Source organism: Astatotilapia calliptera, chromosome 16, assembly GCF_900246225.1.
Source record: "Astatotilapia calliptera chromosome 16, fAstCal1.2, whole genome shotgun sequence".
Taxonomy (NCBI): Eukaryota; Metazoa; Chordata; class Actinopteri; order Cichliformes; family Cichlidae; genus Astatotilapia; species Astatotilapia calliptera.
In genome coordinates this window covers 28,131-42,040 of record NC_039317.1, presented here as the reverse complement: position 1 = coordinate 42,040, position 13,910 = coordinate 28,131, and the positions used below count along the sequence as shown (strand labels likewise).

The window sequence follows — 13,910 nt, the reverse complement described above, 5'->3', positions numbered from 1 at the left end:
TTAGAAGTCGGCCATCTTGGATACAACCTTTGTTTTTTCAATAAGAAGAGGGCCATGTGACACATCTAACTTATTGGTAATGTCACAAGAAAAACAATGGTGTGCTTGGTTTCAATGTAACTTTATTCTTTCATGAGTTATTTACAAGTTTCTGACCATTTATAAAATGTGTTCAATGTGCTGCCCATTGTGTTGGATTGTCAATGCAACCCTCTTCTCCCACTCTTCACACACTGATAATAACACCGCAGGAGAAATGCCAGCACAGGCATCCAGTATCCGTAGTTTCAGGTGCTGCACATCTCGTATCTTCACATCATAGGCAATTGCCTTCAGATGACCCCAAAGATAAAAGTCTAAGGGGGTCAGATCGGGAGACCTTGGGGGCCATTCAACTGGCCCACGACGACCAATCCACTTTCCAGAAACTGTTCGTCTAGGAATGCTCGGACCTGGCACCCATAATGTGGTGGTGAACCATCTTGCTGGAAAAACTCAGGGAACGTGCCAGCTTCAGTGCATAAAGAGGGAAACACATCATCATGTAGCAATTTCAAATATGCAGTGGCCTTGAGGTTTCCATTGATGAAGAATGGACCCACTATCGTTGTTCCCCATATACCACACCAAACCATCACTTTTGTTGTTCCAACAGTCTTGGAGGCATCCATCCAGTGTGGGTTAGTGTCAGACCAATAGCGGTGGTTTTGTTTGTTAACACCATTCACATAAAAGTTTGCCTCATCACTGAACAAAATCTTCTGCGTGAACTGAGGGTCCTGTTCCAATTTTTGTTTTGTTCATTCTGCAAATTCTGTGCGCCGATCTGGGTCATCCTCGTTGAGATGCTGCAGTAGCTGGAGTTTGTAAGGGTGCCATTTGTGAGTAGCTAATATCTACTGAAGGGATGTTTGACTAATGCCACTCTCCAGTGACATGCGGCGAGTGCTACGCTGTGGGCTCTTGCTGAATGAAGCTAGGACAGCCACTGATGTTTCTTCATCAGTGACAGTTTTCTTGCGTCCACATTTTGGCAAATCCAACACTGAACCAGTTTCACGAAACTTAGCAAGCAGTTTGCTGACTGCAGCATGGGAGACGGGTGGTCTGGTAGGATGTCTTGCATTGAAATCTGCTGCAATGACCCAGTTACAATTTCGATCCGCTCCTCGACATGTCAATGGCTGTGAACAAAGAGAAACTTGTAAATAACTCATGAAAGAATAAAGTTACGTTGAAACCAAGCACACCATTGTTTTCTTCTTTTTTTCTCTCTCTTTTCTTTTAAGCAGGGAAACAGTTTGCCCAGCACCTGAGCAACACGTTATCCATTTTTTTAATCTCCTTTCAAGTTAGTTGAAAATCATTTGCCCCTTGTGTCATTTGTATCATGTATATTTATATGTAGCTAATCTGCAGCATGAGTACTGTCAAGAGAGATAAAAACGGATCCAGATTGTTCTTGAAAATGTGATGCTTTCCAAAAATCTGCCAAAGTTATGCTCTGATGCTATCAATTGCGTTATTGTAGCATATTTCATATTTACCATAAAGACGTAAAGAAAACATCTAGAAAGGGACTAGCAATCCTTTTTGGCAGGTACTATTCTCTTTTTTTTTCCATTTGATTCACCTTTTATTGTTTATTTTATTTTCACTTACTGAACATGGGACAGACTTGACTGGGGGAAAGAAGGGGAGAAAGAAAGAGGGAAAGAGAAACAGCTGAGAAGAGGGACGGGGGAGAAGGGCACACCATTGTTTTCTTGTGACATTACCAATAAGTTAGATGTGTCACATGGCCCTCTTCCTATTGAAAAAACAAAAGTTGTATCCAAGATGGCCGACTTCTAAATGGCCACCATGGTCACCACCCATCTTGAGGAGTTTGCCCCCTCACATATACTAATGTGCCACAAACAGGACTTTAATATCACCAACCATTCCCATGTTATTACGGTGTATCCGTATAAATGGCCCACCCTGTATAATTGCGCCTGTCCACTGGTTAAATACAATTTTCTAGATCCGCCAGTGGAGGGGCAGTTCAGGGAGGCTCTACAGCACGGGGGTATTAGTCCCAGCTCCCAACCTAGTATAAGATCGTGTTGTAAAATATTATATACAATGTATTTTTTTTTTTTTTTTAATATCTACTGATACAAAACATCAAGTCACAAGCAAAGGGGGAACACAGCATGCCACATGTTTAAACAAGGGAAGTTTATTCATTAAACTATTTATGAATCAAATAGAACATAGATTTTCACCCAAAAACATTCACAAGGCACCAAGTCCGGTATCACACAGACATGTCACGTGATATTAAACTGAAGCTGTCAGCTCGGTAGAGTGGGCAATCCTGATAAAGCTATTCATTTTGTAGACTCAAGCTGCTCTTCATTACCGGCCACTAGATGTCACCAAAAAGTGCTGTGTTGAAAAGCTTCGAGTAATAAAGCTTTTTTCAATACAAGCTTGATTTAGCCATCAGTACTTGGTTGCAATAAGTAGATATTTCAGTACCTACATTTCAGAGGGTAAAGATAATGAAATACTATCTTAACGATTTAATTTTGTTAATTGGTTTCTTTTACTCATTGTTGCAATCTTGAAAACAAAACAATGTTTATCTAAAAAATACTAATCATTTTGCATAATATTTGCATAACATCTTAGAGTTTACAGTTAAACTATTTCTACCTTTACTTATGTCAACATTTCAGCACATTTTAATCCTTAAATTTCATTTTTCAAGATTGTGAGCACTTCAGGTGAAAGCGTGTCCCTGCCACAAAAACAAGACGGCTCATCTTATGGTGGGATCAACAAGTCAGTCCAGTGATGATTCTAAAATATTTTCAAGGATTAGAAAGGAGTTCAAGATTAACTGTAAAATGAGTTCACTTCTCACTGAGGATGCTCGTGTTTTTCTTAAGAAAAATTGAGGCTGATAAACCGGAAAACTATCTTCTGAGAACTTGTCTCTTTGTGCAGCAGCGCAATATCTTCAAACTCTACTAAGTACAGCAGAAAAATGGTTTAACACAACTGCGGTTAAAAGGGCAGCCAAGGTAATTAATACAACGGTTATTCATTTATTGAATGGGTCACTCTATAAATGACTAATTTCAAAGACAAAACATTCACAAGCTTTGTGGTGTCAGCATTATTTAAGCTTTAATATGATTATAGATATGGTCAAAACCACTAACCACTCTGTTAGTGTTGAGGCATATTACACTCGGTATCCCAGAGCCTGTGTTCATCTACCCTGCAACGTCTTCATAGTAGGAGTATCAGGTGGTGCGCTGGTGAATATTGTCCCTACAAAAGCATGTGTCCCCCACAACGAGTGTCGGATCACTTTGCAGCAGCCCAGGTCCTCAATCTGAAAGCCCAGGTGACGGTATCGGTCATCTGTCTCATACAGTGTGTTGTTGGTGTACGGGCCAAAGTACTGAGAAATAAGAAGGGACACACAAATATGAGACAGTTATCTGATCAAGACCATCGCCTGAAAAGCAACAATAGTCTCTATCTATTGTGTGTGTGTGTGTGTGTGTGTGTGTGTGTGTGGGGGGGGGGGGGGTGGGGAGTTGCAATTGCACACCGCTGTCTGCACAAGTTTGTCCTGCCAACATTACAGCTTCCAAGAAATTTTCACCAGTTTTCTTCTGCAGAAATGTACATTTGTTATACACACAGCGCACTGCCACAATGAATCACCCTTAAATACCAGCCCAGGGACAGTTACTTTGAAGGTTTGTTATTCTGCAGCTGAATGACTGTGGAACAATCCAGAAAGGCAGCGGCCTGCCAAGCTAGCTGTGGACTTAGAAACAGCTTTTATGATGTCCTGTCTTCAAACCTACTGAAACATGTGAAGTTAAGCACAAAGTCACGCCTGTGCCAGAAAAGCAAATACATCAGCTTCTGTCTGGTGACCAAATATCTAACCAGAATCATGGTGCAGCCTCCAATGGACGTGTTTACATTTGATCATGTGCTTATTTCAGAAAACTCCAAATAAATCTAAATGTATGCACCAAAGACAAAATACCTGAAGATAAAAAGAAGAATTTAAAGGAATCACTAAAAGCGCCACACTGTAACTGCATATCTAAATGCATCTGTCACAGACAGCTACCTGCATCTTGACTGTGCTGATCGTGGCTAATTCAGAGTTAATTCCATGTAACATGAGCTTCTAACAGATTTCTCAGATTTATACTTTGTCATTTGATGCCATGTGATGTCTACACCCAATCAGCCATTTCATTTGTTGTTATTGTGATAAAATATCGTAAAAACACTGAACAGTTGTTGACAGGCAGAGTCAGAGATAACTTACAGCGAGGCCTGACGATGGGTCGATGAAGTCTGCCCAGAATCCTTCTCGCTGCAGCGCACAGCAGATCTCCCGTGCACCTGCAACAAACTACACAGCAGACACCACAATCATTAATTACTTCATTAATTACTGTAAAATAAATAATAAAGTGTCTCCTCCCCTTTCTCAATGAAACTCACGCATTTATTATCCGTTTCATTTTCACTTCTTTTCACACTACAGATGGGATGTACTACATGGATGTGCTACTACTGTTTTTAACATTAGTAACATCTCATATAATGCAGTTTCTGTAGTTCTCCAGAGGTGGACAGCTTTTCTAATAAACTCTTCAGCTCATCAGTGTTTCTTTTACAGACCTCTAATATTTGCAGTGCTTAGCTGTTGTAAAAGGTTTCTAAAATAACACTTACATTTATTTATTCTGAGTACTTGCTGTGATAATGTAGGGAGAAACCCTGTGATGTCTTATTATAGTGTAAGACATGTAAAACAGCTCAGCTTAGCATTTAACCTTGTCAAGCATCTGCTCTCTCTCATCTTCCACCTCAGCAGACCATGACGCCATATCGTTCTGCGTCTTCTGGGTAACCGTGACAACCATCATACCACAGGATGGAGCTTCAGGAAACATTGACTGGAAATCTGTTTATAATTAGGAAACACTCGCATTAGACAGGAACACAGCTTCTCATGAGAAATACAAGCAATTTCAAAGTTATGCAAGGCTGAAAAATAAATGTATGAAGGATGCAGTTACAGCGATGTACCTTTCTTTAAGAGTTCAGGACACGCCTGTGTGGCACACTCTACTCTCGAGTTGTCAAAGTACTGTTCAGCTGTGCTGACTTTGCCAGAGGACGCAGGATTGCCCTTGTTCTAAGAAAGAAAAACACAGCTGTCAGAAAAGCGAATGTCACCACTCTCAGCGTATGAGCAACAACGCCAACGATACAAAACCTGGATATAGTTTCAGCATACACTGTTTTAATGTCTCTTCATTCTAAAATATTCAGACGGATGCTGGAGGTCTGGCTGCATGAATCATGTCACACCCACGATTGGCTAGCGTTACATTTTTTACACTTGTTAGCACCACTAAGTCCACACCACACTCCAATGAAAAGTTCATTTTTGACTGATTAAAAATGCATAAAAAAAAATGTCACACATCATTTTATCTTAAACATGTGTACGTGCTTGTGTTAGTCCGCGTAGGGAAATGACTCCTCTGCATTTAACCCATTCAGCCAGTGAAGCAGTGGGCAGCCACCGAGGAGCAGTGTGTAGGGACGTAGGGGTACCTCAGGGTAGCCGTTCAGGGGAATCAAACCCCCGACCTTCCAATCATGGGGCAACCACTCTACCTACTGAGCTATCCCTGCATATGATTATTCATTGATAATCTATACATACTTCAACATAAAATTCCTCTGACATTTATTTAATTGCACCAGTGTTTGTGAAATTTGTAGCAAGATTAACATTAGTAGTAATAACACAGCGTAGTTTGGTCCATATTTGTTTTGATTATTAAAAACATTCATAAGGTTCTCATTGGACTTACAGAGAGCTCTCTAACAGACTGGGCTAGAAGCCACTCATGCTTCTGATAGCAGGATGGAGCAGACAACACATCTGGTAGCATTTTGTCTGTCAGGCTCTTCTGTTGCTCTGTCAATCCTTCCAGCTGGCAGTCAAAGCCCACATTACCGGGCAGCAGGAAGCGCTGGTCCTGGGGCCCGAACGGCGCCATTATGTCATCAGGCCGTAGTGTCTGCAGTCCTTAAGCACAACATAACAAAGAAAAGTAGCATGCACACAAACTGAGTTTACACAAAGAAATAAGAAATTACAAATTTTGGTCAACGCCAATATCACTTCATCAGAGTCCGAGGTAACGACTCTGTGTCAACCTCCGTATATCTCAATTTATTTTGTGTTATTAGGTCTATACCTAATACCTAATCTATACATAAGATGCATTAGATTAAATTACTGACTAGAAAAACATGTTGTAGTTAATTAATGTTCAAATGTATAAACTTAAAATAAGGCCATACCTTTAGCAGAGTGAGAAGTGGCCAAAGCGGGCTCATTTAAGCCTGAAGAATCAGCAGCAGGGAAGGCTCTGCCTCCAGCCACACGATACACCAACACATGGAGCCCTGGAAGGTAACTTACCAACCTGCTTCTGCTGCAAAGCACCTGCACATGCAAACAAACAGTACAACTGTAAATGGCAGTCTCTCAGGTACTAATAATAACAATAATAATAATGCTGCTGAACTCAGACACCTGAAACACCACCAAAGGTCTACATCACAGGTGTCAAACTCCAGGCCTCGAGGGCCGGTGTCCTGCAGGTTTTAAATGTGTCCTTGATCCAACACAGCTGATTCAAATGGCTAAATGACCTCCTCAATATCTCTTGAAGTTCTCCAGAGGCCTGGTAATGAACTGATCATTTGATTCAGGTGTGTTGACCCAGTGTGAGATCTAAAACCTGCAGGACACCGGCCCTCGAGGCCTGGAGTTCGACACCCCTGGTCTACATGGTCAAAGGTTTACAGCAGGGGCCTCGAGCTCCGGTGTCCTGCAACTTTTCCATGTGTCCCTGACGCAACACACCTGAATACAATTAGTAGATCATTCGCAAGCAACCTGACTGCATGCTGAGGTGGCAATTCAGCCATTTCATTCATGTTACAGCAGTTCATGAGTGAATGAACATGGTGCAATAAATGTACTGTTAAAAGTGTATTTTCCTTAACACTTACATTTACTTGAGTAGGGTTAGAGGTTGCCACTTCAGCAACTTCAGTTCTATACTCTTGCTAATGACCTACTAATTGCATTCAGGTGTGTTGCAACAGGGACACATGGAAAGGTTGCAGGACACCGGCCGTCGAGGACTGGAGTTTGAGACCCCTGGTTTACAGCTTCATCTTGTCATCTGTCAGTTTGGAAAGTGATACAAAGGTTTTGGGATTCTAACAAAGTTTTTCCAGGAGTGATCAATGACTCATCCAGGAACTGCAAGCTTCATCTGCCTCAGGTCAGAGTTTCAACAATGACATGAGGGTCCCAAGGCAGAAATGTAACCTTTTGGAAGGTCTCATTACATATAGAGAACAGAAAAAAAAACATATCAACAGTCAAACGTGGTGGTAGTGTTAATTGATGGATACATGAATTTTGCTCTCAACCAGAAAATCCTACAATCCTGAAGTCCAGCCATAAGTTTGTACCCTGTAGCTCAAGCACACTTGGGTTATGCAGCAGGACAGTGATGTGAAAAATTCCCATTTTAATAAATGAATAAAAAAAACTAAAAAAAACTGAAGTGCTTAGACAAAGTTCAGACTTTAATCTGAAGATGCTGTGGCGTGGTGTTAAACAGGCCATTCATACTGAAATACCCTCTAAAGTTGCCAAGTTAAAATAATTCTCCAAAGTGTCTCTACAGGAATGTCAAACATTAATGGCCGTTTATTGCAAACAGTCCAACCAGTTATTAAGTTTATTCAAAAACAAACAGAGGTGGTCTGGCATCAAACTGAAGCTCCCTACATCACCTCGTTCTCTGGTTATCACATTCACATACTCGTCTATCCAGCAGGTTGAAAAAAATACCCCAATTACATTTTGTATTTACTCGGGTTATCTTCGTATAATATTACAAATGTTTGTATCTAAAACATAAATGTGAGAACTATGCAATAAATTTAAAATAGAAAGAAATATTTCACGTTATTCAGTGTTTACAGTGGTGCTCTGTGATGGTGATCACTGCAGAGCATTAACATCAGAATAAGATGAGAATATTACAAACTGTTGTTTGACAAACTTACACTGGTCATCCTAGCGTGCTTCTGATTATCTGCAGTATCCAGTGAAGTCTCTGTAAGAGTCCAAGACTGTGTCATCAGGAAACATTTCCAAACAAATTCATCACAGAAGAAACGCTGTACGACTACCACACCATCCTGACTGATCCGCTGCTCAGTCTGCTTCACTCCTTTTAAATCTCATCTATTCTTTTTGAATCAGAATTAAGGAAGTTATGTATGAATCATATAAGCCACTCTGAAGTCCAGCAATCCTAATCAAAGATGAGGCATGTTTGCATAGCTAAGTGGACTGCTGCCCCCACGACTTGGCCCCGGATGGATGGAAATCCACTGACTGGATTGGTATCAATGTACGTCAATAGCATAGCTCTGCCACTGATCTGCTTAAATAGCTGGATGTAAGCATCTTAAGAAGCAATCGTGGTTTGAGAAACACACTGTTGGTAGCCTAGGATAGCCGATGGTAATGTGAAAAACAACTTATGCCAGGTGATGTATGGGGAAACAAACATTAGCATTATTTTACAAATTAAAAAGAAATCTGCAAGAGTTCAAGGCACCGGGATTTTGATTAGGAGAATAAAAGCTATTTTAGCTATTTATAGATAAAAGGTTGATCCCACTACAGCTACTTCACAAAGATGCTTTTATTCTTTGCGATGTTTCGTTATACTGAGCAGAAAGCTCCCGATGTCAAACGTGGGCGTGTTTCCTAAACCAGCAGCTGACGGAGCGAACAGGTGTGTGCAGGTGAACTCGACACATCGTCGAGCTATTCAGGAGTGTGTCGAGGGCAAAATGTCAGCTCATGATTTGAAACACGGAGGTACGACATCAAGCGGAAGCTGTTTGATAAATTAAAATAATCTCATTGTTGTCAGCAGATAATATTGATAATATTGAAATCTGCATTTGCACCAGCTGGAGATGGAGAGAGTCCTTTAATCTTGTCAAACTCCGAGACAGATTTGCACACAGAGTCGACCAATCGGTAAATATGACGAATCTGCGGATTGAATGTGTAAACAAATCTAACCAGTTAAAGTAAAACCAGTTAACTACTGTAATCTTTCGGCTTTAGATACATCTGGGAACTTCTAGTGAGTGTAATAGCACGTTTCACACGGTTTATCCTCACAGCGGTATGACAACCGATACATTTTAGTAAGAAACGCTATCTGCTGATAAGCTAACAAGAGCAGAACATAACTTACAGGATTTTAACAAGTCCAAACCAGATGACTGCGTTAGTTTGTTCCTATTTATACTTCCACAAAATCGTAGAAAAACAGTCGACCTTTGAAAACATGAAGACACTGTCCAAATGAACGCGGGCAACTCACTCTAACAACATTTCTGGCTTTGACCTCGGGGGAAGGGGGGGGGGGTTCTTCGTTTTAGTTTCAAATGAGCTTAGAGGTGCATTACCGCCCCCTCCTGGACAGGAGTGTGAATCAGGAACTTGGAATATTGGGAATAAAAAAAAAAATCTGCAGTATTGAACCCTTTCTTATCACAACTTTCAACAGTTGGCCATAGATGTGAGACAGTGCCTTTCCAAGCAGGGTTTCTACAGTGGAATGAATCTTCAGCTCCTCCTATTAACGTCTTCCTGTCCAGGACACAAGCCCGGCATACTAACAGTACATGCTGAGCAGATTCCATTTTTTTGCAGTGGGCACACAATCCCATTGGGTGCTTGCCTATTAGCTGTAGTGTTTTATTAAGCCCTGTATGACCTATCCTGAGATGGGTAATTGTTATTTCACTATTTTGTGACCGTGACCGAAATGTATCTGAATGTTGCAGAAATCAATTCCTGTATCGCTGATATCCCAGTGCTTCTGCCAAATTCAAAGGATTTGAATCCTCAGTGCATGAATCATTTTCATCTGTGCATCTGCTTCCCCAGAAAGTGCATTAAAATCCCCACAACATATTATTTTCCCTAGACCCATGTGTAGGGAACACCTACACCCTACACCTACATATTAAACACCTATAGTGTTTAATATGTCCCCAGTGATCTTTTTACATAATTTATAGTAGTTGATCATTACTGCCTCATCTTCCTCCATCCAAACCTTAACTGTGATTGTCTTGTGCTCTATATTTACACTGACTAATCTATATCATATTCCAGTTCACACAAATGTGGCCACCACCTTCTTTTGTATCATTCTTCATAGCTGTATATTCATTTATAAACAAAGTACCACTCTGCTTTTATCCATGTTTCCATATTACACAAGGTTTTCTTTGCAGATGAGATACTGTTTTAGTTCCTGCCCATTAGCAATAAGACTTCAAGCATCCCACTGCAGAATATTTAGGACCACAATGAACTGCCTCCTCCTGGCTGTGAGCTAGGATTTCTACCACTCAGCATTTCCTGAGCTGTCTCCCACACAGACCCGTGATTCCCAGGTCTGTAGTCTTCACAATTATTTGGATTTTTTCAGTTTTCTTGTCTGTTTGAGTGGTGCAGTTTATTACAGCCTCCATAAATAGCACAAAATCATTTTTGTTCATAACCAAAGCTTCTTTTCTGCTTATGCATGCCATCAATGGATTTTACTCTCTGGATCTCTGCTGCCCTTTTACTTGCCTCATAACCACGAAAAGCTGAGATATGCTCACCTCCGCAATTGCACCACTTTAACTTTGCTCTTTTTCACATTTACCATACTCGTGTCCACCTCCAGTGACATGCCCATATCTTTGGCATTTAAAGCAAACCAAGGGAGGGGGAATATAAGGCTGAACATCCTAATTCATATAACTAATGAAAAAAGTTTGGATGGTAGCCTTTCCTCCATAAATTTTTAAATTACAGCTACACTGTCACATTTCTCTCAGAGTTTTTAAGCACTGTGCCTCGATAACCTTGGATCCTATTATATTTCCTTTGACTTGTTCAGCTGAAACAGCTGTTGGTACACCAGAAATGACTCCAAAAACATATTTCTGTCCTCAATCAAGCACCTTCCTGAGAGAGTTTAATTATTACCTTGGATTCCTCATTCTGCTTCCTCGATGCAGCGCTACTCTGATCACTATCAGTGCCATCTGTATTTAAGGATACCTTTTGCAACTTACAGTGGCTTGCAAAAGTATTCGTCTCCCTTGAACTTTTCCACATTTTGTCACATTACAGCCACAAACATGAATCAGTTTTATTGGAATTCCACGTGAAAGACCAACACAAAGTGGTGCACACGTGAGAAGTGGAACCAAAATCATACATGATTCCAAACAGTTTTTACAAATAAATAACTGAAAAGTGGGGTGTGGTAATTGTTCAGCCCCCTGAGTCAATACTTTGTTGAACCACCTTTTGCTGCAATTACAGCTGCCAGTCTTTTAGGGTCTGTCTCTACCAGCTTTGCACATCTACAGACTGAAATCTTTGCTCATTCTTCTTTGCAAAACAGCTCCAGCTCAGTCAGATTAGATGGACAGCGTTTGTGAACAGCAGTTTTCAGATCTTGCCACAGATTCTCGATTGGATTTAGACACCAGACAAGTCAAGGATAAAGATATTGAGACATTTAAAGCAGGCTTAGGCTAAAAAAAGATTTCCCAAGCCTTGAACATCCCACGGAGCACTGTTCAAGCAATCATTCAGAAATGGAAGGAGTATGGCACAACTGTAAACCTACCAAGACAAGGCCGTCCACCTAAACTCACAGGCCGAACAAGGAGAGCGCTGATCAGAAATGCAGCCAAGAGGCCCATGGTGACTCTGGACGAGCTGCAGAGATCTACAGCTCAGGTGGGGGAATCTGTCCACAGGACAACTATTAGTCGTGCACTGCACAAAGTTGGTCTTTATGGAAGAGTGGCAAGAAGAAAGCCGTTGTTAACAAAAAACCATAAGAAGTCCCGTTTGCAGTTTGCCACAAGCCATGTGGGGACACAGCAAACATGTGGAAGAAGCTGCTCTGGTCAGATGAGACCAACATGGAACTTTTTGGCCAAAATGCAAAACGCTATGTGTGGCAGAAAACTAACACAGCACATCAATATCTTTATCCTTGACTTGTCTGGTGTCTAAATCCAATCGAGAATCTGTGGCAAGATCTGAAAACTGCTGTTCACAAATGCTGTCCATCTAATCTGACTGAGCTGGAGCTGTTTTGCAAAGAAGAATGGGCAAAGATTTCAGTCTGTAGATGTGCAAAGCTGGTAGAGACAGACCCTAAAAGACTGGCAGCTGTAATTGCAGCAAAAGCTGGTTCTACAAAGTAAAAGTATTTGTAAAAAATGTTTTGAATCATGTCTGATTTTCGTTCCACTTCTCACGTGTGCACCACTTTGTGTTGGTCTTTCACGTGGAATTCCAATAAAATTGATTTATGTTTGTGGCTGTAATGTGACAAAATGTGGAAAAGTTCAAGGGGGGCGAATACTTTTGCAAGCCGCTGTATGTCTCCAACATTTCTTACTACTGTTCACTGTATTCCAACCATTTTCCTTTTCGTTAACCAACTCCTTCTCTAGTGGATCACTACCTCATCCACTGCTCTCCTCTGGTAAACAATCAGAAGTTAAATTCTCGTGATTCCTAATGGCTTTCATAGCTGTATAGCTGTTGCTCAAAATCCACCCCTAAATATTCCTAGAGCCTGAGCTTATTTGAGCCAGTCCCAGCTGTTACTGGGTGACAAGGGCTAAGTATGTCAATTTCCAAATATTTCAAGATTCAAGGTTCTTTATTTGTCACATGCATGGTTATACAGATATAACACGCAGTGTAATGGGACCTGATACACTCCTCGACTGTGCAAAAAAGAGAGGGGCATGATTCAACACACGGATGGCCTGAGGATAAAAGCTCCTCTTGAGCCTCTCTGTCCTTGCCCGGATGGTGTGGAACCTTCTGCCTGATTGCAGAAGTTGGAGCAGTTAGTTGCCAGGATGGGACGGGTCCTTCAGTATCTGCGCTGCTCTAGTCCAGCACCTCCTGGCGTAAATGTCCTGAAGTGGGGGGAGAGCAGTGGCGAGAGGACACACCCCTGTGGTGCTCCTGTGTTGATGGTGATGCTGTTAGAGACGCATCTACCCACCCTCACCACCTGAGTTCTGCCAGTGAGGAAGTCCAACACCCATGCACACAGACGGCTGTTGACTCCCAGATCCCTGAGCTTTGTGAACAGTCTGCAGGGCACTATCGTGTTAAACGCTGAACTGTAATCAACAAACAGCATTCTCACATAGTTACCCTGTTTCTGGGTTCAAAGTATATGACCATATAACTTTGGGGACAGTAGTTTCTCATAAAAATGTTATGAAAGGTTCCCAGAAAGTTGATTCTGTTTTTCTGCACAGTTTACTGTTTTCTTTTGTTTGAGTCATCGTAGACCTACACGAGGTTTTATGAGTTTATGTGTAATGAAATGTGATATATGAATAAAATTAACATTTACTCACAATGAACCTAGTCCATGCACGATCTTGGAATGTGGGAGGAAGACAGAAGCCTACTAATAAGAAGGTTGGTCTGCATGTCAGATATCCATGGACAAGATACTAACCCCAAGTTGCTTCCAAAGCAGCCACTGGAATATAAATGTGCATGAATGTTGGAAAGAGCTTAGAAAGACGTTCTTGTATGAATGGGTGAATGACTTTGAGTGGTCAGTTAAAGCTCTATATGAGAAGCGGTCCATTTACCATTTACAGAGGGAACAGTGGTGTGA

At 41.2% G+C, this 13,910-nt stretch overlaps 1 protein-coding gene across 1 annotated transcript; it reads right to left on the bottom strand.

Annotated features, from left to right (window-relative positions):
• Window positions 1-3,154: 3,154 nt before the first annotated feature.
• Window positions 3,155-9,578, bottom strand: mmadhcb (metabolism of cobalamin associated Db). Its single transcript, XM_026145577.1, has 8 exons — window positions 9,423-9,578; window positions 8,209-8,258; window positions 6,418-6,562; window positions 5,922-6,139; window positions 5,125-5,233; window positions 4,869-4,999; window positions 4,355-4,441; window positions 3,155-3,460 (listed from the first exon to the last, which is right to left on the bottom strand). Exons 2-8 carry the CDS (start codon window positions 8,215-8,217, stop codon window positions 3,266-3,268), a joined length of 894 nt encoding a protein of 297 aa, XP_026001362.1. The 5' UTR covers window positions 8,218-8,258; window positions 9,423-9,578; the 3' UTR covers window positions 3,155-3,265.
• Between the last annotated feature and the right edge of the window lie 4,332 nt (window positions 9,579-13,910).